The sequence below is a fragment of the Podarcis vaucheri genome (genome assembly GCF_965113315.1).
Source record: "Podarcis vaucheri genome assembly, chromosome: 2".
NCBI lineage: Eukaryota > Metazoa > Chordata > Lepidosauria > Squamata > Lacertidae > Podarcis > Podarcis vaucheri.
The window spans coordinates 130,797,268-130,820,647 of NC_138760.1; the positions used below are offsets into that span (position 1 = coordinate 130,797,268).

The following is a 23,380-nucleotide window of genomic DNA, read 5'->3' on the forward strand; positions in this document are numbered from 1 at the left end:
TTATGGTGCTGGTGGAGACTCTTGAGAGTCCCATGGATTGCAAGAAGATCAAACCTATCCATTCTTAAGGAAATCACCCCTGAGTGCTCACTGGAAGGACAGATCGTGAAGCTGAGACTCCAGTACTTTGGCCACCTCATGAAAAGAGAAGACTCCCTGGAAAAGACCCTGATGTTGGGAAAGATGGAGGGCACAAGGAGAAGGGGACGACAGAGGACGAGATGGTTGGACAGTGTTCTCGAAGCCACAAACATGAGTCTGACCAAACTGTGGGAGGCAGTGGAAGACAGGAGTGCCTGGCGTGCTCTGGTCCATGGGGTCACGAAGAGTCGGACACGACTAAACAAAGTGCTAGAAATCAAATGCCATGTTTATTTTTTTGTGTGTGTTCAGGTGGTCCTCCATATTCAGATCAGGCCTCATTATAATAATGCAGCACTTGGGAATGAAGATTCAGAAGTCCATCACTAGAGGCCAAGATAGAGAGGACTTGCACAGCTACCATGATTTCCCCCTTGGTGCTCAGGTATGTGGGCGCAAAGGACACCCAAACACTGCAGAAGACCAGCACGCTGAAGGTGATCAGCTTGGCTTCATTGAAGGCCCCGGGCAGTTTCCTGGCTAGGAAAGCCACCGTGAAGCAGATGGCAGCCAAGAAGCCCATGTAGCCAAGGGCAACATAAAACATGGCCACAAACCACTTGGAGGGTGTGTTTACAATAAAGTGATATATAAATCTTGTTAAAAATAAAAACAGAGGTTCAGACAAATTCATGGAGGTGGATATATTCCCCCTCCACAGTGGGAGGTAGGATTGTACAGGTTTAGGGGAATCACATATCTGGAATTGCCACTGTTCTCATTTCCTGCTTGTTGGTTTCCCTTTGGGGCACCTGATTGGTCACTGTAAGAACTGGAAGCTGGAATTCATGGGCCCTTGGTCCTATCCAGTTTCAGAACTCTTCTGATGTCAATAAAAGTTAGCCAAACTCAGCTTTCTCCCTCCATGATCCACCTCAGGGTATTGAGTAAACATGTTTTTCCCCTATTCTGCACCTGCTCCCATAAAGTTCAGAGGAGATCTTTCTCGCTTAATAATTATCAGAACTACAGTTATCTATGCTTATAATGTCCAAATGACTCCCTCACACCCCTTTCAATGTTACCTATGGCAACAATAATGTAAATATCACAGTCAGGCTCAGAAGGATGTTATTTATTCCACTATGCCTGATGCATAAAATACCTCATGTGCCATAGAATATTTGGGGCCAAGATTTGGGGTGTAGGAGTAAGATAAGTGTGCGTGAAGCTTACTCAGAATACAGGAAGCTGAGCTATGTAGCTCAGTACTATCTACTGAGTGAGAGCTCTCCAGATAGAGAACATTCCCAGCTCTACGTGCAGAGTTTAGTGGGATTGAACCTAGCATCAGAGCTGTATTTCTCAAGTCCTGTATTTCTCAAAAGAGTTTGGGGTTTCTTCTTATTAGCTGGCTATGGAGTTGGGAGGAAGTCATAAGGGACGTGTAGCAGGCAGACCCAGGATGATAACTCTGCCTCTGCTTCTGCCTCTTGCCACCTACGGAATGCAGCAGAAGGCCAAATGTCCACTGAATCTGATCAGGGATGAAAATTCTGTTATGAATTTCTACAGATCAGGAGACTACCTCATTAGTGGAGTCACACCTTTGAAATATATTAAAGATCTCTCTCCATTCACCTTTTTAAGCACCCCGTATAGCAAGCTTCGGTCGTAAGTAATAAGGCATTGACACTCTCCAATTCTCTTGATGTAACCTGGTCAGCCTCTATTTTCTCATGAAGCAATATATTTTCTATTTTTCCTGATGAATCGCTATCTCCTGTTTTTTGTTTGAAGACTGATGGAGCATTTCATTCTGTGGGATCACTTACAATTGGAAAATGTGGGTAGGATTACAGTGTTATACAAAAGCAACAAACACCTTCCTTGCTTTAAAATCTGTGAATTGAAAGGGATGAAACTATCCTGGGCTGCTTTTCCCATGCTCCCACTAGAAATATGCAAACCATTATTTGGGAACCAATTTTTGTGCAACATACCATGGCTGGAGAGGTTCTCAGATACAGTGGCAGCTGCTAACCACTGGACCTGATGGGGTGGCCAAGGAGGTCATAGGAGCGTAGAATTGTAGAGTTATAAGGGACCCTGAGGACAATCTAGTCCAGACTTCCTCAAACTCAGCCCTCCAGATGTTTTTGGCCTACAACTCCCATGATCCCTAGCTAGCAGGACAAGTGGTCGGGGTGATGGGAACTCTAGTTTCAAAACATCTGGAGGGCCGAGTTTGAGGAAGCCTGATCTAGTCCAACCCCCTGCAACACAGGAATCTCAACTAAAGCATCCACTAGGAAAAGGACTGATTCATGTTCTGTTTCACCCACCCCATCCTTTTCTCTTTCTAAGATACTTCTGGTGTCCTTTCATTTTTATTTCAATTAGTACAAAGAGAAGCAATTGACTTTCATTTTCAGTGAATTGAGGATGACTATGTGACGTGCTTTTTTTGCAGCCGGATGAATGGGAGGGACTGGCACATTCTTTCCTTCCTTCTTGCTGTTCAGGAGATCAATCATAACCCCATGCTCTTACCCAACATCACCCTGGGCTACAGTATTTATGATACTTATTTTGATGGAAGAACAACTTCTGATGCCCTGACAGACCTCCTTGCTGGTGGGAAAATCAACATTCCAAACTACAGCTGTAGAAGACAGGGAAAACTGCTGGCATTTCTTGAAGGGGGTGAATCCGACATCTCCACATACATTGCAAGCATGCTGGGCACCTACAAGATCCCACAGGTAAGAACTGGGTTCATAACAAACACATCTGGCAACATTTGCTACCTCGTGAAAGAACAAGTTATGCAACTGATTTTACTGCTTACTTTACATTCTACATCACTTTGAAACATTGCTTTTCAGGAGGTGAAGAGCCATATAGAAATATTTCAATAACTAAATTGACGCTAGTTCTTCTGCATGGAAAACGGATGCTCTTCGGCAATTTTGTTGTGTGGTGTGTTAAGTAGAATTGGTTTAATTGACACTGAAATGGGAATGGCTATGTGTATTGGTGAAAGGGTTTAACTGGAAGATGCCACTGATGCAAAATTAAGAGCAAAAGGGAACTTGGGAGTTCTAACTGAGTTGATAATTAATTGTTGTTATTCTCTGCTAGCTAACACGTGAGTGTTTAACCTTAGATCAGGTGATTAATATATAGAAATTCACCAGATTAGAAGGGTAGTGGCTGAGTCTTTGTTCCCAGACTCTTTGAGAGGGAGGAAGTAAATGAATCTTTCACACAGAAGTGCCCAATCTTTGTCCTGAAAAACAATGCATGAGTCTCTTTTCATTTCAACAGCTCAGCTACGGCTTAGTTCAGGATGATGTCCAATCCCCTTTTGTCTATAGCATGGTTCCAAAGCAAGAAACTCAGCATCTGGGGATGGTCCAACTCCTGATGCATTTCAAGTGGACGTGGGTCGGTCTCTTTGCTCCAGACAATGACAATGGAGAAAAGTTCCTGAGTACCTTGACACCCTTGATGACCAGCAACGAAATCTGTGTTGCCTTCACAAAAAGAGTACTACTACATACTTGGCTATGGTTACCCCATGAACAGCCTGCAGTGTGGAGACAAGTCAATGTATTTCTTTACTACACAGGCTCTCAATATGGACTTCATATAATCATTGAGGTACAATCCTTCCTTGAAAGGTTACAAACTGGGGGTAAAGTCTGGATAACCACAGCTCTACAGAACACAATCTTGTTCTATGATACCGAATCCTTCCGTTATGCCCATGGCTCTTTGTCCTTTATACTGAAGACCAAAAGAAGGACAAAAAAGGACTACTATAAGCCAATGTCTGGTACTAGTCTAAACATTTGGGCAGAAAATTTTGATTGTTCATATTCAAAGCATGCCTTGTCTGTGAGGGGTTGGACAAGGTGCAGGGAGAAGGAGAATCTGAAGATGCTGCCCCAGGAGGAGATTGAAAAAATTCAGTCCCAAGACAATTATGTCAATTACTACAGTGTCCAAGTCGTGGCTGAGGCCTTGAATGCTGCATATTCATCCAGCTCAAAACGGATGTTGACGGTGGGTGCTGGAAACAAGTTGGAACTTGAAAGGCTACAGCCATGGCAGGTACGTCTTTTGCCTTCTGCAAACTTCCATTCATTGTCCCAGCTCCAGAATCATCAAGATATAAGCCTAGGAAGCTCATTATATTGTGTCAGACCAATGATCCACCTAGTTTAACATATACCACACTGACTAGCAGCAAAGACAGAGGAAGCTGTCTTACAATGAGTCAGACACAGCAGTGGTACATTTTATTTCCACAAACTTATAATCCACCCTCCATCACATAACAATATGACCCCAGGGAAGTTTCCCTAAAATGCAGTGAACAGTATATGTGAACAAATATTAAAATAATCCAACAGCACTGTGTTTGTTGTGAGAGAGGTTTGTGGAGAAAGATGTTGGGGAATTATCTGATATATTTCACTCCCTTTTTCAAAGCTGCATTCAACAGGGCGAGCACAACTACCGAGAAGGCCCTCTGCCTGGTTCCCGGTAACCTCACTTCTCAAAAGGAGAGAACTGTCAGAAGGCCCTCAGAGCTGGATCTCAGTGTTCAGGCTGGACAATGGGGGTGGAGACGCCCTTCAGGTATTCAGGGCCAAAGCTGTTTAGGGCTTTGAAGGTCAGCACCAAAAATTGGTCTTGTGCTCAGAAATGTACTGGGAGCCACTGTATGTTTTATTCAGAGGAGATCAGGATGCAGTGTAAGCAGGGCTGAATTATCCAACATGTTCTCTCAATGCTGGAGTTTCCTTTGTCATTATAGCTTCATCCTTACTTGAAAGAAGTCCGTTTCTCTTCTAATACTTCAGCTGGTGGACAGAACTTGGATGAGACTGGAGCATTGGCCATTGGATTTGATATCGTGAATTGGGTGATGTTTCCTAATAATTCACGTGCTAGAGTGAAGGTCGGGAGCATAGAGAGACAAACTTCCCCAGATCTAAAGTTCACCATAAACCCGGAAGCAATTGCATGGTCCAAGCCTTTTAACAAGGTAGGAAAATTATGTGTCATTTTATTACCTGTGACATGTGCTAAGCTCTAGATACCTCCCTGGAGCTAAGTCCCATTGAGCTTAATGGAGCTCAATGGGTATGCATGAATAAGATTTCGCGGTGGGATAGGCGTCTTTCCAAAGAGGTGCCCTCCAGAATTTTTGCATCTGCCCTAACCAGCATTGGCTGAAGGCATCTGAAGGGCATCAGATTGTGTGAGGTTGAAGTATAGTAAGGGCTTCCTCATCTATTTGGTCGATCAACAGGGCAGCATGAAAACAGTTAACCTCAGAGTGGCAGAAATCAGCCAGCCAGCCATTCCTTATTTCAAAACTCTGTAATCCAGTAGCAGATGTGATGGCAACAGCTTGAGGACTTGTTTTATTGCTGCTGTTCTTTTTAAGGTGGTTTATTTCATGCTCCTCTTTGTTGTTACCTGTTATCCTAGCACTGTAGATTAGTTACTTAAGTTCTTGTTCTTCGTATTTTTCATGCTGCCTTTTATAGAAAAGCGAGATTATCAGTTACAGATAGGTAGCCGTGTTGGTCTGCCATAGTCAAAATAAAAAAATTCCTTCCAGTAGCACCTTAAAGACCAACTAAGTTAGTTCTTGGTATGAGCTTTCGTGTGCATGCACACGAAAGCTCATACCAAGAACTAACTTAGTTGGTCTTTAAGGTGCTACTGGAAGGAATTTTTTTATTGAGATTATCAGTGTTAAAATAATAGAGAATAAATGCCACAAGAGTTTCTCTGCCATGCTGGTCTGCAAAAACCAAAGGAAAATGTAACTGTCCCCAAATAGGGATTTGAAGTAAATATATCTTCTCTGATATCCTTCCAAAATTCTATTATCTGTGTCCAAAGGCACAAATACACCTATCACTTTCTCCTTAGTGCTCAATTTCTCTTTATGCCTAGAAGGTGCCTCGTTCAAGATGCACAGAAAGCTGTCTCCCTGGATATTCCAGAAAAGTTCAGGAAGGGAAGCCGCCCTGCTGCTATGATTGCGCTCCCTGCTCAGAAGGGACAATCTCCACTCAGGAAGGTAGGAGAGGATCTCAGAGGAAAGGGCCTTTGATGGGAGGATGGGGGCAATTTCCGAGCCAGGATGAACATAATTGTCAGGGGTTCAGAAGCAGAGACGCAGAGAAGGGTGGAAACAGAGAGCGAGGGGGAGGAAGCCGAAGGGAGAATGAGTGATGATGACGACCCGAGATCTCCAAGCCTAAGCAGTGAGTCAGAGGACTCCCAAAAGGGAGCCCCAGTGAGCAGAGCAAGGGGGGGATCCGGGGGGACACCCCAGGAGGAAGGGAACAGAGGAGATTCAGAGAGCAGCAGCTGGAAGTCGGGACCCACGCTCATAACTGAGGGCGGCAGCAGCTGGAAGTCGGGACCCACGCTCAAGACTGAGAGCAGCAGGGAGGAAGGTAGCCAGGCATCGGGTTCCGGAGGCTGTCAGCAGGAGGGAGGGCACGAGTCAGGGGTGGTCACGCCCTCCTCAGAGAGCGAGGCAACGGTTAAGAGGAAAGTAGAGAGTTGGGCGCGCGCGCCAAGTTCAAATGCAGCGGAAGCTGGAGCAGTAAGCAGCCCGGAGAGTGAGCCAGGTCCTAAAGCCCGCCGCAAGGAGGCAGAAGGATCAGGGGGGTCAGCGTCAGAGGAGAGTAGAAGGGAGGAGGCCCAGGGGGGCAGAAGGACCCAGAGACGTAGGGAGAGGCGAAGGAGGTGGAGCAAGGCTAGGGTATTAAGCTGGTGTGCAAGAGGCGGGGACTCAGACGGGTCTTCGCCGACCTAGAGCAGAAGGTGTAGAGCTGCACGCTGCAGTTCGGAAATGAAACCTGTAACTCAATAAAGACTCTTTTAAAGTGGACGCTGTGTGGCGTGGTCCTATGTGAGCTGGGACCTGGTAGCAGCTCTGACAGTAAGACCCGTCTCTTCAAAGCTTCAGAAACCTGAAACCTCGCAGCGGGAGCAGAAGCCGCTAGGGGAGGAAGAGGGGTGTCTGTAAGCGAGCTCACAAAGGTTAGCAAGATGACGGAAGAACAGAGGATCTCCGCGCTGCAAGAGGCAGTGAACCAGTTGTCCTCAGAGGTATTGGCTTCCAAGAAACGGGAGGAGGAGACTACAGCCGCCTACAGAGACCTACACGCCAGGTTTGAAATGCTTGTTAAGCAAGGGCAACCGGGACCCAGACCGGAGGGCGTGGGATTGGCACGGAGAGCAGGAGGGCTTGTGGCTCACTTCGATGGGACTTTGCAACAGTACCCTAATTTTAGAGCAGACGTAATGTGCGCACTGCAACTGCTGGCAAAAGACTTTAGAGATGAGGAAGAGAAGGTGGGGTTCATATTGTCCCATTTGCATGGGGATGCCAAAGCCTGGCTGCGCAATTTGTGGAGGGATAAAGATCCGGCGCTTCAGAATGCAGATGCCTTTATCAAAGCGATGGATGCGTGTTTTTTGTCTACTATTGATGTGGATCTTGCCAGACGGGAGATTCATGGACTAAAACAAGGGAGGGCGAGCGTCCGGCAGTATCACGCCCGATTTTTTGCGCTGGTCAGTGCTTTAGAATGGGATCGGGATTCGCCCCCTGTCAGAGACCTCTTCTGGGAGGGTCTAAGTTCAGCGGTTAAGGATGAAATTGCAAGGGGGGAGAGGCCCCGAAGCACGCAGGAGGTGGTCCAAAGGGCGCTGACTGTGGGGGTGAGGCTGGAAGAACGTCCATGGTGCAGAGATGAAGGACGTGGAGGGCGCGAAGCAGCGAGAAGTTTCTCTTTCGTTCCGAGGGAAGCAGCGCGTGCGCAATCCACACCTCCGCCAGGAGGGGGAGGGGAACCGATGGAGGTTGGAGGTGCAAGGGCTCAGTCAGCAGCCAGAGCCCTAGCACCGGCAGCAGTGAAAGCGAAGCCTCCTAGAGGGAACAGGAAGTGTTACATCTGCGAGGATCCAGGCCATTTGGCGAAGGAGTGTCCCCGGAGGCTCCACAAGCACACTGCAGCCTCAGCAATGGTGACTGCAGCAACGCAGCAAGGAGAACCACAGCAGGGAAACGACAATGTCTGGCTGGAGACGGAGGCACTGGGGCCCAGCCAGACGCATCTGTGAAGCAGTCCCCAGCAATCTTGCAACCCACGGATCCCCTCCCACCCAAACCAGTAGTGCAGCTCACAGCATCTCTCCAGCTACCCGACGGCGTCACTATCGAAGTGCCGCTTTCTGTGGATTCTGGAAGCAACGCAGACTTTATAGCGCAGAGCTTTGTGGAGCAGCACGCTATACAGCTATTGCCTGCCACTCTGCCCCTGCAAGTCGTCACAGTGGATGGCAGAGAGTTGCTAGGGGGGCAGGTGGTGAAGCAGACGCCACCGATGGTGATGCGCCTTGGCAACCACAGGGAAGTCATCAGTTTTAATGTCACCCAACTGTCGGACACGCCCATTGTGTTGGGCATGAGTTGGCTGGACAGGCACAGTCCGACACTGGCTTGGTACCAGAGACAACTGATCTTCGGCTCCTCTTATTGCGCAGAACACTGCATCCTGCCCCGACGGGAGGGAGAGGAGGAGGAATCACAACTGCAGTTGGGAACGTTGCAAGCGGTCCCCCACAAATACGCGAGCTTTTTGGAGGTCTTCTGCGAGAAGGAGGCGGACAAGCTACCCCCTCACCGGCCATATGACTGCAAAATTGACCTCCTACCGGGGGCGACGCTGCCGAAGGGGCGGCTATACTCCATGTCTGAAGATGAAATGCAGGAACTCAAACAGTTCATCGAGCATAATCTGGAGCGTGGCTTCATCAGAGAGTCCAAGGCAGTGGGGGGCAGTCCCGTTTTCTTCGTGAAAAAGAAAGACACGCCCCAAAAAAGACTAGTTGTGGACTACCGCCTTTTGAACCAGATGACCAAACCGTCTGATTACCCCATGCCCAGGATTGACGACCTCCTCGCGACGGTGCGCAAGGGACGCGTGTTCACCAAGTTGGACCTGCGAGGGGCGTACAATCTCATCCGCATGCGGGAGGGCGATGAGTGGAAGACGGCCATGTTCACACCGCTGGGCACCTACGAATACAGAGTTATGCCCTTTGGATTACAAAATGGCTCTCACTGTTTTCAAGCTTTTATGCATCACGTGTTGGAGGGACTCCTCTACAAGACATGCGTCTGCTTCCTGGATGACATCCTGATTTTCTCTGACTCGCAGCAAGCTCACGACCGAGACGTGAGGGAGGTGCTCAGCAGGTTGCAACAACATAGACTGTACGCCAAGCTGGAGAAGTGCCAGTTCGACACGACGGAGGTGGATTTCCTGGGATACAAGTTGTCGGACAAGGGGATAGCCATGGACAGCACCAAGGTTCGTGCGGTATTGGATTGGAAAAGCCCGCGCAACCGGAAGGAGGTCCAGCGGTTTGTCGGCTTCGCCAACTTCTATCGCAAGTTTATCAAGGGGTTCGCGATGCAAACGGCAGCAATTACGGACACGCTCAGCTCCAAAAAAAAGAAATTCATCTGGACGGAGCAGGCGGAACAGTCCTTTCAAGCGCTCAAGCATCTCTTCGCATCGGAGAAGCAACTGCTGCATATCGACCCCAGTAAACCGTTGAGGGTAGAGACAGACGCGTCAGACAGAGCCGTGGGAGCTGTCCTGCTGCAGCGAGACCCGCAGGGGGTGTGGCGGCCGGGAGCGTTCTACTCCAGAAAGCTCAGCAAGTCGGAGCAGAACTACACCATCTGGGACAGGGAGTTGCTGGCCATTCATGCAGCTTTCAAGGCGTGGAGGCACTTCCTAATCGGCGCCAAGCACACGGTGCAGGTCTGCACGGACCACAAGAATCTGGAGCACTGGCGCACGGCTCAGTTCCTGAACCAGAGGCAGATACGTTGGGCGGAGTTCTTTGCTGACTTCAATTTCCGAATAGAGTACGTCCCAGGCGACACCAACATCATGGCGGATGCACTGTCCCGAAAACCGCAATACCTAGAAGAGGTGACGCCAGCGGCGGCCATGCACATCTTCGCACCGACGGCGTGGGCGTGTGCCTCAGCTACAGTAGACCTGGATGCGGTGCGACGTGCATTGCGGGACGACTCATTCGCGCAAGACAAGATGGCGGAACTGCTCAGAGGCACGGCTACCACGGACGAGTTCCAGGTGCGGGACGGCTTGCTCCTACGCAAAGGGGCTGTCTATGTACCAGGAGACGACCTTCGCGCCAAGGTACTGCAACAGTTGCACGACGCACCCACGGCCGGTCACTTTGGCACAGAGAAAACGATGGAATTAGTCGCGAGAGACTTCTGGTGGCCCAGGCTGAGAGGAGAGGTCGCGGACTACGTCGCGAGGTGCGACACCTGCCAGAGGGCCAAGCCGGTACACAGACCACCGGCGGGACTGTTAGAACCGCTGCAAACACCGTTTGAACCGTGGGAGAGGGTGGCCCTGGACTTTGTGACGGATTTACCCAACTCGAGAGGCAAGACAGCTGTGCTAGTGGTGGTGGACTTGTTCACCAAGATGGCACATTTCATTCCGTGTGCGAAGGTGGCCACGGCGGAACAAACCGCCAAACTGTTCATAGATCACGTGTTCAAAGTGCATGGCCTGCCACGGTCTATCCTGTCCGACCGCGGACGCCAGTTCATCTCGTCTTTCTGGCAGAAGCTGATGGGTTTTCTAAATGTCAAGGTCAATCTGGCATCAGCAAGACACCCGCAGACCAACGGGCAAGCAGAGAGGGTCAATGCCATCATGCAGCAGTACCTGAGATGCTATGCCAATCAACAGCCTGCGACGTGGGTGGATTACCTGCCGCTAGCCGAGTTCGCTTACAACAACACGAAGCACGTGTCCACAGGAGTGACGCCGTTCTTTGCCAACAATGGGAGGAATCCCAGAACCTTCCCGGGACTGGAGAGAGTGGGGGAAGGAGAACCACAGACGGCGGACGCGTTCGCGTCAGAGCTGCAGGCGGTCCACGATCAACTCAGACGGCAGCTGGAGCTAGCTAAGCACACCTACAAGGTGCAAGCTGACAAGCACAGGCGGGTTGGCGAAGTGATCCAAGTGGGAGACTGGGTCTGGTTGGCAGCCCACGCAGTGCCGACCAGGTCGCTTGCCAAGAAGAAGTTGGGGCACAAGCAGATCGGTCCGTACCAAGTCGAAGCGCAGGTCAACCCGGTAGCCTTCCGACTGGCGCTGCCGGAGGGTTCCAGAATGCATCCGGTGTTCCACAGGTCGGTGCTCACTCCCTACAAGGCACCTCACAGGTTCCAGGAGCCAGGGACGGCGCCAAGTCCGCTCCGGGAACGGACGGAGACGCGGGAGGTGAAGCACCAGGACCACATCAACGAGGTCACGGAGATTTTGGACTCCAGATGGGGGGAAGAGGGAGTCGAATACCTCTTAGCCAGAGAGGGCACCCGGGCCAGCGCCAATAGCTGGGTACCAGACTACGCTTTGGAGGAACCCCTGCTCAAGGACGAGTTTCATGCCCTCTTCCCACACAAACCCATGCCAGCGAGCTTCTTCGACGACTGGTTGTTCACACCCACACTTTCTTCCAGCACGTTCCATGGATTCGACTCAGAAGGGGAACCCGCACGGAGCACCCGTTCCCCAGAAGGTTCACCGGCAGGTTCGGCATCAGGCAACTCGTATTGGTGGGACGATCGACCAGAGGAGCGATGGCGCAGGAAGTGGCTGGAGATGCCAGGTCGAGCGACCGACGCAGAGACTGACATGGACGTGTTCGGGGAGGACCTCGGGTTCGAGCACGGCGGTACAGAGATGGAAGAGCAACAAGTCAACGTCGACGACCGCGAGGGGGAAGACTCGGAGATCTTCAGTTGGCGGCCACCCACGGGGAGTGACCTGTATCCAGCATTCCCTCCCATGATGATGGAGCGCCCAGCACCCACACCTGACAGCGGGGAGGGGGGAAGGGGGGGCTTCGAGGGGGGGATGGATGTCAGGGGTTCAGAAGCAGAGACGCAGAGAAGGGTGGAAACAGAGAGCGAGGGGGAGGAAGCCGAAGGGAGAATGAGTGATGATGACGACCCGAGATCTCCAAGCCTAAGCAGTGAGTCAGAGGACTCCCAAAAGGGAGCCCCAGTGAGCAGAGCAAGGGGGGGATCCGGGGGGACACCCCAGGAGGAAGGGAACAGAGGAGATTCAGAGAGCAGCAGCTGGAAGTCGGGACCCACGCTCATAACTGAGGGCGGCAGCAGCTGGAAGTCGGGACCCACGCTCAAGACTGAGAGCAGCAGGGAGGAAGGTAGCCAGGCATCGGGTTCCGGAGGCTGTCAGCAGGAGGGAGGGCACGAGTCAGGGGTGGTCACGCCCTCCTCAGAGAGCGAGGCAACGGTTAAGAGGAAAGTAGAGAGTTGGGCGCGCGCGCCAAGTTCAAATGCAGCGGAAGCTGGAGCAGTAAGCAGCCCGGAGAGTGAGCCAGGTCCTAAAGCCCGCCGCAAGGAGGCAGAAGGATCAGGGGGGTCAGCGTCAGAGGAGAGTAGAAGGGAGGAGGCCCAGGGGGGCAGAAGGACCCAGAGACGTAGGGAGAGGCGAAGGAGGTGGAGCAAGGCTAGGGTATTAAGCTGGTGTGCAAGAGGCGGGGACTCAGACGGGTCTTCGCCGACCTAGAGCAGAAGGTGTAGAGCTGCACGCTGCAGTTCGGAAATGAAACCTGTAACTCAATAAAGACTCTTTTAAAGTGGACGCTGTGTGGCGTGGTCCTATGTGAGCTGGGACCTGGTAGCAGCTCTGACAATAATGTTTGTATGGAATGTCATTCCCAGAGAGGGCTCAGCTGTTGTTAGTCCGCAATGTCCTCCCAGCACCAGAAAATTTTATTTGCCCACTAGCTCACACGTGAACAATAAATCTGGATTTAATGGTAGCTGCTCTGCAGAACTCTGGTTTATGATTTTTATACAGTCATACCTCATGTTACGTCCGCTTCATGTTAAGTTCTTTCAGGTTACGTCCCGCGGCAACCCGGAAGTACCGCAAAGGGTTACTTCCGGATTTCACCGCTCGTGCATGCACAGAAGCGCAGAATGACATTAGGAGACAAGAAGTTGCCTTTATACCTAGTCAACTCGTTAAGCCAGCAAGCCTGCTATTGTCTAATCCAGGGGTCCAGAATTTTTTTCCCCTGACCTTTCCACTAGATCTTAATTTCCCAAGCGAAAATTAGCAGCTGGGAGCTGCTGACAACTTGTCAACCACCTAATGCAGTAGTGATTTCAGCTGATTTCACCCTTCAGAAGGGGCTGAACACTGCTCCAAAAACCTCTGGTGTTTCAGGGTCCAAAAAGCAGCACAGCTGTATTTACCAGGAACTCTCTAACAGCCCCACACTAGTATTTGAACCTGTGGTTTTGGAAGGTTGAAATAAGTCCGCTCACCCCTCTTGGTGGAGCAGCGTTGCAGGACGGCAGAGGCTTCACTGGAGCCCCAACAAGAGAACTTGAACTTTGGTGCCCTTCCTGATAGGCGGTGAGGGCGTAAGCCCCCGCTGCCTATCAGGAACCGGATCCTAGCCTGCACCATGCTTTGGCAAATGGGGATGCAGGCTGGGACTTGGGCAGTGCCAGGGGGCTTCCTTCGGATCCACAATAACACCACTGAAAAAGAGATGTGGTTTCTATGGAATGGAAACCACTTCTGCCTCCTTGATCATTGCAATATATAAGCTGATGGGTGGATGATAGTGTACCTTACTTAAGGTGCCAATTGTTCTTTCGAAGCCTCACTTTTACTCATGTGACAACTACAGAAATTGTGGCAACCTTCATAGAGACAGCTCTGAAGAGTGTGTTTCCAGCCACACTGCACAATATCTTTTTGGGGGACTAAGTCAGTGGACTGAGACTTGTCAAGCAGTGAATGTTTGCTTCTCTCCTTTCCAACACAACAGTGTTCTTTCCTGATCTCTCCCATAGACCCAACTTTCCCCACAACTGAAACAGCATTCAGACCACTGTAGGCCTGTGACTGATGTTAGGAGGCTGAAGTGTGTTTTCCTCTGTGCAGATGCTGATGAATGCACCAAATGTCCAGAAGATCAGCATCCAAATGAGGACCGAGACCAGTGTATCCCCAAAGTAATAACCTTCCTGTCCTATGAAGAATGGTTGGGGAGCCTCCTGGCTTCCCTTGCCCTCCTCTTATCCTTAGCCACATGTTTTGTGTTAGGAATCTTCATTAAATACAAGGAAACACCAATAGTCAAAGCCAACAACAGGGACCTCTCCTACATTCTCCTCATGTCTCTCCTGCTCTCCTTTTTGTCCTCCTTCCTCTTCATTGGGAAGCCAAGGAACGTGACCTGCCTTCTCAGACAGACAACCTTCAGCGTCATCTTCTCAGTTGCTGTCTCTTCTATCTTGGCAAAAACCATCACTGTGGTCCTTGCCTTCCTGGCCACTAAGCCAGGGAACAAGGTGAGGAGATGGCTAGGGAAGTGTTTGGCCAACTCCATTGTCATTTCCAGTTCCAGTGTCCAGGTTATCATATGCAGCACCTGGCTGGGGATCTCTCCTCCTTTTCCAGAATCTGAGATGCACTCGCAGCCTGGAAAGATCATCTTGCAATGCAATGAAGGGTCTGTGGCCATGTTTTATTGTGCCCTTGGCTACATGGGCTTCCTGGCGGCCATCTGCTTCACGGTCGCTTTCCTAGCCAGGAAGCTGCCTGGGGCCTTCAATGAAGCCAAGCTGATCACCTTCAGCATGCTGGTCTTCTGCAGTGTTTGGGTGTCCTTTGTGCCCACCTACCTGAGCACCAAGGGGAAATACATGGTAGCCGTGCAGGTCCTCTCTATCTTGGCCTCCAGTGCTGGACTTCTGGGCTGCATCTTCATTCCCAAGTGCTACATTATTATACTGAGGCCTGATCTGAACATGAAGGAGCATCTGACAATAAAAAACTAAATGTGACATTTGATCAAAGCTTGTTGTGGGGATCTTTAAGAAGAAATCTGGATCCTGGACACATTTGTGATGGGAAAGAGACAGAAAAAAATCTACTGGTAGATATCTGCATGATTTGCAGTAGACCTCAAAGTGTTTCTGACTCCCAGTTCTTCAGCAATGGCATCTGTGGAGACCAGGGGACTCTGTTATTTCTTTAAATCATTCCTGTACCAGGTTCTTGTATCTTGAGTTAAACTGCTCATTACTCATAGATGAATTTCAGAAGCTGCTTAAGATGTTGCAAACATAGCTGGCTAAGTATAAAATGAATATAGCTAAATTAGGAGAAAGGTAACATGAAACCTGCTACATCATGGAGATAGGTAAAAGGTATGATGGTAATCTACAAAGCTGACACACATTTACCAAACAATAAAATAAACATTTTAGGCAAATGAGCCTTGAGGATATAAAGGGCTTCCTCCTGGGATTCTGGCGGCTCATCTGAGTTGGGTCTCCCCTCAATAAGAGGCCAGAACTGATCTAGCCTATCTCAGATACTGGTATTTTTTGTTTAATTCTTTTTTTATTATTATTAAAATTGGCTTCCAGGTGGAAAAATCAAAGTTGGAAACAGAACTGTTAGATCCTAAAACAAAGATACTTTCAAGAATGTACAACCTGCAGTTGAAATGGAATACCCAGGAGGAGACGGTTAAATCTGCTGTGATTAAATGGGCACAAGATGTTGGTCATAACATTATGTTTGCTGACTGGGAACAGTTTGGACCACAGGTATAAAATTTACGGCATGTAATGCCCTCAGAGAGAATATTATGAAAATGATTTATAGGTGGTACATGACCCCAGTCAAGCTTGCAAAAATTTATCATTTGCCCGATAGTAAATGTTGGAAATGTAAAGAGACTGAAGGTACATTCTTTCACCTTTGGTGGACGTGCCCAAAGGTTAAGGCTTTCTGGGAAATGATCTATAATGAAATGAAAAAGGTATTTAAATATACCTTCCTGAAGAAACCAGAGGCCTTCCTCTTGGGCATAGTCAGCCAATTGGTGCCAAAGAAGGACAGAACTTTTTTTATGTATGTAACAACAGCAGCAAGAATATTGATTGCAAAGTATTGGAAGACACAAGATTTACCCACACTGGAAGAATGGCAGATGAAGGTGATGGACTATATGGAACTGGCAGAAATGACTGGCAGAATCCGAGATCAGGGAGAAGAGGTGGTGGAAGAAGACTGGAAGAAATTTAAAGACTACTTGCAGAAATACAGTAAAATTAATGAATGTTAAAGGGATGTTGGATTGAAAATAAGCGGTTTTGGTAAAAAGATTAACAAGAATATGTAAATACGGATTGATAATGGCTGGAAATATATAGTTATAATAGGTTAAGATAATAAGTAAAGATAAATGATAGAGGGTAAGGATTTGCTGAACTAACTAAGTGAACGGGAATACAGAAGAGGGGTGTGTGAGGAGGTCAGGAAATAAGTAAATGAAATATAAGACATGAAAATACTGATTATTTTTTTCTTTTTTAATTTTCTTCTCTACTTTTTATGTATTTTGTCTTTGTATTTTTTGTATTGTTTTTGCCTTTTATTATTGTTATGCTTTTTATCTATAATTTTGTAACTTTCCATTGACTGAAAAAGTCTAATAAATATCATTTTTAAAAAAATTAATTCTTTTTTTATTAAATATTCTATTGAGTCACAAAAGTATATACTGTCGCATCAGTGCCAGAGGAGCAAACTAAATATGACATAATAGGCATCACTGAAACCTGGTGGGATAAGTCCCACGATTGGAATGTAATAATGGGGGGATACAATCTATTTCAGAGAAACAGACCAGACAAGAAAGGAGGAGGAGTGGCGTTATATGTCAGGGATGTGTAAACCTGTGAAGAGATCCAAGATTTAGATCCTCAAAGCCAAAGTGAGAGCATTTGGGTCAAAATTAAGGGAGAGAAGAATAACAGAGACCTCATTGTGGGAGTTTACTATAGATCCCCAAGCCAAACGGAGGACATAGATGATGCCTTCCTGGAACAGATGGCCAAGCATGCAAAAGGAAGTGAGATAGTAGTAATGGGGGACTTCAATTACCCGGATATTTGTTGGACGTCAAACTCAGCCAAGAGCATAAGGTCAAACAGATTCCTCACTGGGCTTGCAGACAACTTCATTGTCCAGAAAGTGGGAGAAGCAACAAGAGGAACAGCCATTTTAGATCTGGTCCTAACCAATGTTGATGACCTGGTTAGTGGGGTAGAAGTGGAAGGATCATTAGGCGTGAGTGATCATGCTCTTCTGAAGTTTACTATACAGCGGAAAGGAGCAGCCAAGCATACTAGGACTCAATTTCTTGACTTTAAGAAAGCCGACTTCATAAAACTTAGGGAAGTGCTGGGTGAGATCCCATGGACAACAATACTAAAAGGAAAGCAAGTTCATGATGGCTGGGAGTTTGTTAAGAGGGAGATACTAAAAGCACAACGTCAGGCAATACCAATGAGACGGAAACATGGAAGGTGCCTAAAGAAGCCAGGGTGGCTATCTAAAGAACTTTTAACTGAATTAAAATTAAAAAAGGATGTGTACAAAAAATGGAAAAGGGGGGAAACCACCAAAGAGGAATTCAAACAAATAGCCAGCACGTGTAGAAACAAAGTCAGAAAAGCTAAAGCACAGAATGAACTCAGGCTTGCTAGAGAGGTTAAAAGCAACAAAAAAGGCTTTTATGGGTATGTTCGTAGCAAAAGGAAGAACAAAGAAACAATGGGGTCACTCAGAGGAGAAGATGGTGAAATGCAAACAGGGGACACAGAAAGGGCTGAACTACTCAATGCCTTCTTTGCCTCAGTCTTCTCCGATAAAGAAAACAATGCCCGACCTGAAGAATTTGGAGCAAATGATTCAGCAAAGGAAACACAGCCCAGAATAACTAAGGAGATAGTACAAGAATATTTGGCTAGTTTAGATGTATTCAAGTCTCCAGGGCCAGATGAACTGCATCCAAGAGTATTAAAAGAACTGGCAGATGTGATCTCAGAACCACTGGCAGTCATCTTTGAGAATTCCTGGAGAACAGGCGAAATCCCGGCAGACTGGAGGAGGGCAAATGTTGTCCCTATTTTCAAAAAGGGGAAAAGAGAGGACCCAAATAATTACCGCCCAGTCAGTCTGACATCAATAGCAGGGAAGATTCTGGAGCAGATCATTAAGCAAACAGTCTGTGAGCACCTAGAAAGGAATGCTGTGATCACCAATAGTCAGCATGGATTTCTGAAAAATAAGTCATGTCAGACTAACCTGATCTCGTTTTTTGACAGAATTACAAGCCTGGTAGATGAAGGGAACGCAGTGGATGTAGCCTACCTTGATTTCAGCAAGGCATTTGACAAGGTGCCCCATGATATTCTTGTAAAGAAGCTGGTAAAATGTGGTCTTGACTATGCTACCACTCAGTGGATTTGTAACTGGCTGACTGCCCGAACCCAAAGGGTGCTCATCAATGGTTCCTCTTCATCCTGGAGAAGAGTGACTAGTGGGGTGCCACAGGGTTCTGTCTTGGGCCCGGTCTTATTCAACATCTTTATCAACGACTTGGATGATGGACTCAAGGGCATCCTGATCAAATTTGCAGATGACACCAAACTGGGAGGGGTGGCTAACACCCCAGAGGACAGGATCACACTTCAAAACGACCTTGACAGATTAGAGAACTGGGCAAAAATAAACAAGATGAATTTTAACAGGGAGAAATGTAAAGTATTGCACTTGGGCAAAAAAAATGAGAGGCACAAATACAAGATGGGTGACACCTGGCTTGAGAGCAGTACATGTGAAAAGGATCTAGGAGTCTTGGTTGACCACAAACTTGACATGAGCCAACAGTGTGACGCGGCAGCTAAAAAAGCCAATGCAATTCTGGGCTGCATCAATAGGAGTATAGCATCTAGATCAAGGGAAGTAATAGTGCCACTGTATTCTGCTCTGGTCAGACCACACCTGGAGTACTGTGTCCAGTTCTGGGCACCACAATTCAAGAAGGACACTGACAAACTGGAACGTGTCCAGAGGAGGGCAACCAAAATGGTCAAAGGCCTGGAAACGATGCCTTATGAGGAACGGCTAAGGGAGCTGGGCATGTTTAGCCTGGAGAAGAGGAGGTTAAGGGGTGATATGATAGCCATGTTCAAATATATAAAAGGATGTCACATAGAGGAGGGAGAAAGGTTGTTTTCTGCTGCTCCGGAGAAGCGGACACGGAGCAATGGATCCAAACTACAAGAAAGAAGATTCCACCTAAACATTAGGAAGAACTTCCTGACAGTAAGAGCTGTTCGACAGTGGAATTTGCTGCCAAGGAGTGTGGTGGAGTCTCCTACTTTGGAGGTCTTTAAGCAGAGGCTTGACAACCATATGTCAGGAGTGCTCTGATGGTGTTTCCTGCTTGGCAGGGGGTTGGACTCGATGGCCCTTGTGGTCTCTTCCAACTCTATGATTCTATGATTCTATGATTCTATGATTCTAAAAAAACTTGAACACGTAGCAGAATTTCCAAAAAATAGACCAGAGGCCATTGTACTTCATCCAGCAGAGCTTTACTGGTACTGAGGGCAAATGGGCATAAATGGTCACAAATCCAATACAATCAGGCGCAGTCCATAAAAATCCAATTGAAGCACTTACAATAAAACTTACGAAACTTATACTAAGTCTAAACCCTAACACCACAGCATACAGAAACAGAACACTAGAACAAAGAGACAGAAAACAGAAAGTGAGTGAGAACCCCGGCTCCTCCTGGTCTTACTATTATAGTCAGCATGACCTTACAGAACAGATAACAGAACCAGTTTAAACAGCTGTACTCAGCTTCCCAGAGAAATAACCCAATCATGCACCTTCTTCCTGCTTCTCTCACATAGAAATAAACCTTTTTTCACACAGAGAAGCTTCTTGAACCTTCTTAAACTAATCAGAACAGTAAAGATCTCTACACATCAGATTAATAATAATAATTTATACCCCACCCATCTGTCTGGGTTTCCCCAGCCGCTCTGGGTGGCTTTCAACAGAACATTATAAACAGAATAAAACTTCAAACATTGAAAACTTCCCTAAACAGGGCTGCCTTCAGATGTCTTCGAAATGTCAGATAGTTGTTTATTTCCTTGACATCTGATGGGAGGGTGTTCCATAGGGTGGGCGCCACCACCGAGAAGGCGCTCTGCCTGGTTCCCTGGAACCTCACTTCTCACAGTGAGGGAACCAGCAGAAGGCCCTCGGCGCTGGATCTCAGTGTCCAGGTTGAACGATGGAGGTGGAGATGCTCCTTCAGGTATACTGGACCAAGGCCGTTTAGGGCTTTAAAGGTCAGCACCAACACTTTGAATTGTGCTCGGAAACGTACTACAAAATGCAAACTGATACATGGACTGCAGTGAGTTTTGGTTGCTTGTGTGAGGGCAAGGGATTGTTGGGCCAAGTCAACTGTAATAATCTCAGCGCAGGAAACGCCTGCCATACGAAGTGCTCAGTCTCAGTTTCCGTTTCCCAGACAACACAAAGGCCAGTAATATCTGGTCCTTCCCCCCTTCCCCTTACATAGCATTTTCACCCTCTCCTCCCTCCTGCTGGTGGCTGCGACCTCTCGTCTGACCCTGCTAGATCCCTGACACCAGCCATATTGATTCATACGCTGTCAACCTTGAAGACAATAGAAGTTCAGTCTTATGAACTGCAGAGCAACCAGGACACAACAGCCAAAATTTGTCTGAGTTTTGTGCAGGAAGGGTTTTTCCACACAAACGAAAGAGGGAGGAATGACTGTGTGGTGATTGCTGCTATTGGAAGAGGATTGGCCCTTGTTAATACAAAATCACTAACATTTCTGTAACAGTCCTAGGCAGCGAATGTTGTCAATAAGAGAAGGCTGCACAGATTAGAAAGTGCGCCCTGCTGAAGTGGATTTTCCTCTCTAGGAAGCGGAGCTCATTGACCCAGAGGGAGGGGTTGTGGCAGGAGATCCCCTTCACCCTCCTTGCAAAACAGAAATTCCCTTCTTAGCTGGCAAGCTCTATATTCCCATGTATTTAGGGAGAAAATCATGGGTTCAATTCCCACAGAGGCAGCGAAAGACGACCCCCCCCCCCATTTCTAAAAAGCCTCCTCCTGGGAAGGGGTTTAGACCAGTAACTTAAGACAACACTAAAGGTGGTCCAGTGTCATTACAATGTGTACCTTTTGTAAAAAGAGGGAGCTGATGGAGAAAGTTAGGCTTTGTTATGGGGGGGTGTAGCTCAGTGGTAGAGCAGTTGCTTTGCATGCAGAATGTCTCGGATTCCCACTTTCACGTGGGGGGGTGTACTGTGGTCCATGTCTTCTGGGGAAGAGCTTTTTATCTGACCTCCAAAATCTCAACCATCTATCTGTCCTAATTCAGCACTTGCCTTATTATAACTAGATTTCACCCCAAATTCTGCGCTTCAGTCTTAAGAATTAATTTCCTTTCTGTTCACAGCAGCTGGACCACAGTTATTGCGAAATGATGGGAAAATTTATAAAATATTAACCGCGTTACATAATTTTAAAAATATTAACCATGTAGGATTGTTTAAGGATTACTTTCCAGTCTTTCTGTGTTTTCATTGTTCCTTTGTTGCAATTATAAAAATGGGCTTTATGCTGTTCTTATAGCAGGGAATTGGACTAGAAGACCCTTGGAGTCCCTTTCAACTCTACAGTTCTAAGTTTTCACAGCCAATCGTGCTTCCTAAACACCACTGCTGTGTTCCTCTTTTCACAATTTTCCATTCCCAGTTCTCTCTGCAAAGGCAAAATATCAATGGACTCTCAGCACATGCTCACTCACAATGAGCACTCCAGAGTCAAATTCTACCCATCCCTAACAGTACATTATCTCTTTCATTATACTTACTATAACGAGACATTTTCATTGGTTTAATACATATACGTATAACTTTCCACACCAGAACATCAAATACACTCCATAAATTTACAATTTCCCTATATGAGTTTGCTGATATGAGGGACAAAGTGAACTCTGCAGGGAAAACTTGGCACACTCCATACATCTAAATGGGTTCTCCCCTGTGAGAGTCTGTATTAGACCAGGTGTGGTTGTCTAGCAAGGATTTGCCGAGTAAGGGGCAGAGTGGTAAGCAGGATCCTCAGAGGGTGGGGATATATGAAGTGGTAGAGCAAATTAACCCTGTGTCGTTCACGTTTCAACTACCTACATCCATGAAGATACACCCTTTCATTTGTCCTTGTTGTCTCCCGTGACGCCTTTGCACCAGTATCAACCGCCAAAAGAGTTGCCACCCCCTCCTATAATGGTAGAGGGGGAACCTGAATATGAGGTGCCGCAACTGCTGGACTCTCGCTGGAGCAGGAGGAGATTGCAGTATCTAGTGTCTTGGAAGGGGTACGGGGATGAGGAAAATTCATGGGAGGACTCTGGGAACGTACAAGCCCCTAGTTTGCAGGTGGAGTTTCACTGCAGGTACACCAACAAACCCAAACCAAGAGTATGAGGCGTGGGAAGAAGATGAAGAGAGTGAGGCAGATTGGGGATTGGAAGTACAGGAAAACCCATAAGGGGGAGGTTACTGGGAAGAGAGTGAGGATGAATGGTGGGGAGGCTTTGGCAGCGCCCCTCACAAGGAGGGGGAGCAGGGAGAGGATCTGGGGCGGTGTCATGAATGAGCCAGTGAGCAGGGAAGGTTTGCAGACAGCTCCCAGTGAAGGAAGTAGCCAAGAAGAGAGAGGGTTAACTGCAAGACAAGATGAGCATAGCCTAGTGCCAACTCCCCCACCCTTAGGAACGACAAGTGATAAGAGAACACTCTGGAAAAGCACAAAATGCCACAAATAGAGAAGGAAGCAGTTTATCAGGCGGGAAAGAGTGAAGAGACAGTCCCTCAGAGAATAAGGAGGAGGAGAGAGCTGACCCTCTTAGTCCCAGGTCTCAGCAAACGGGAGGGCTACAAGATAGGAGGCAGGGCAAAATTTGTCAGAGGAAAAAGTTCAGTTACTTCTGGTCTTGCCGGAAGCAGACTTTAGAAGGGTCATCGTGATTAATCATGGCGATGGCCATGTTAGAGCCATCCAGAGTTATCTGTTCGTTGTGACAATAAATGATCCTTTAATGAACTATGCTCACTGTGTTATCAAGCCAGGAACTGGACTCCTGACACCCCGGTTATCAGATCAAGTTCCCAACACTTTAAGTACCCACCACCTAAAGACTAATA

The 23,380-nt window shown here is 47.7% G+C and overlaps 1 protein-coding gene across 1 annotated transcript; it reads left to right on the top strand.

Moving 5' to 3' along the window:
* Nucleotides 1-622: 622 nt before the first annotated feature.
* LOC309527271 (vomeronasal type-2 receptor 26-like) lies at nucleotides 623-15,658 on the top strand. The gene is made up of 6 exons (XM_082213956.1): nucleotides 623-1,755; nucleotides 2,555-2,846; nucleotides 3,412-4,200; nucleotides 4,910-5,140; nucleotides 6,064-6,190; nucleotides 14,184-15,658. The coding sequence occupies exons 1-6, from the start codon at nucleotides 1,499-1,501 to the stop codon at nucleotides 15,080-15,082; spliced, it is 2,595 nt and encodes an 864-aa protein (XP_082070082.1). The 5' UTR covers nucleotides 623-1,498; the 3' UTR covers nucleotides 15,083-15,658.
* Nucleotides 15,659-23,380: the final 7,722 nt, after the last annotated feature.

Excerpts from the sequence above, each read along its gene's own strand:
- LOC309527271 (XM_082213956.1), top strand. The coding sequence starts at position 1,499 with ATGGAGTTGGGAGGAAGTCATAAGGGACGTGTAGCAGGCAGACCCAGG. Across the intron at positions 1,756-2,554 it reads CCGTATAGCAAGCTTCGGTC|CCGGATGAATGGGAGGGACT; the intron begins GTAAGTAATAAG and ends CTTTTTTTGCAG. Across the intron at positions 6,191-14,183 it reads GACAATCTCCACTCAGGAAG|ATGCTGATGAATGCACCAAA; the intron begins GTAGGAGAGGAT and ends TCCTCTGTGCAG.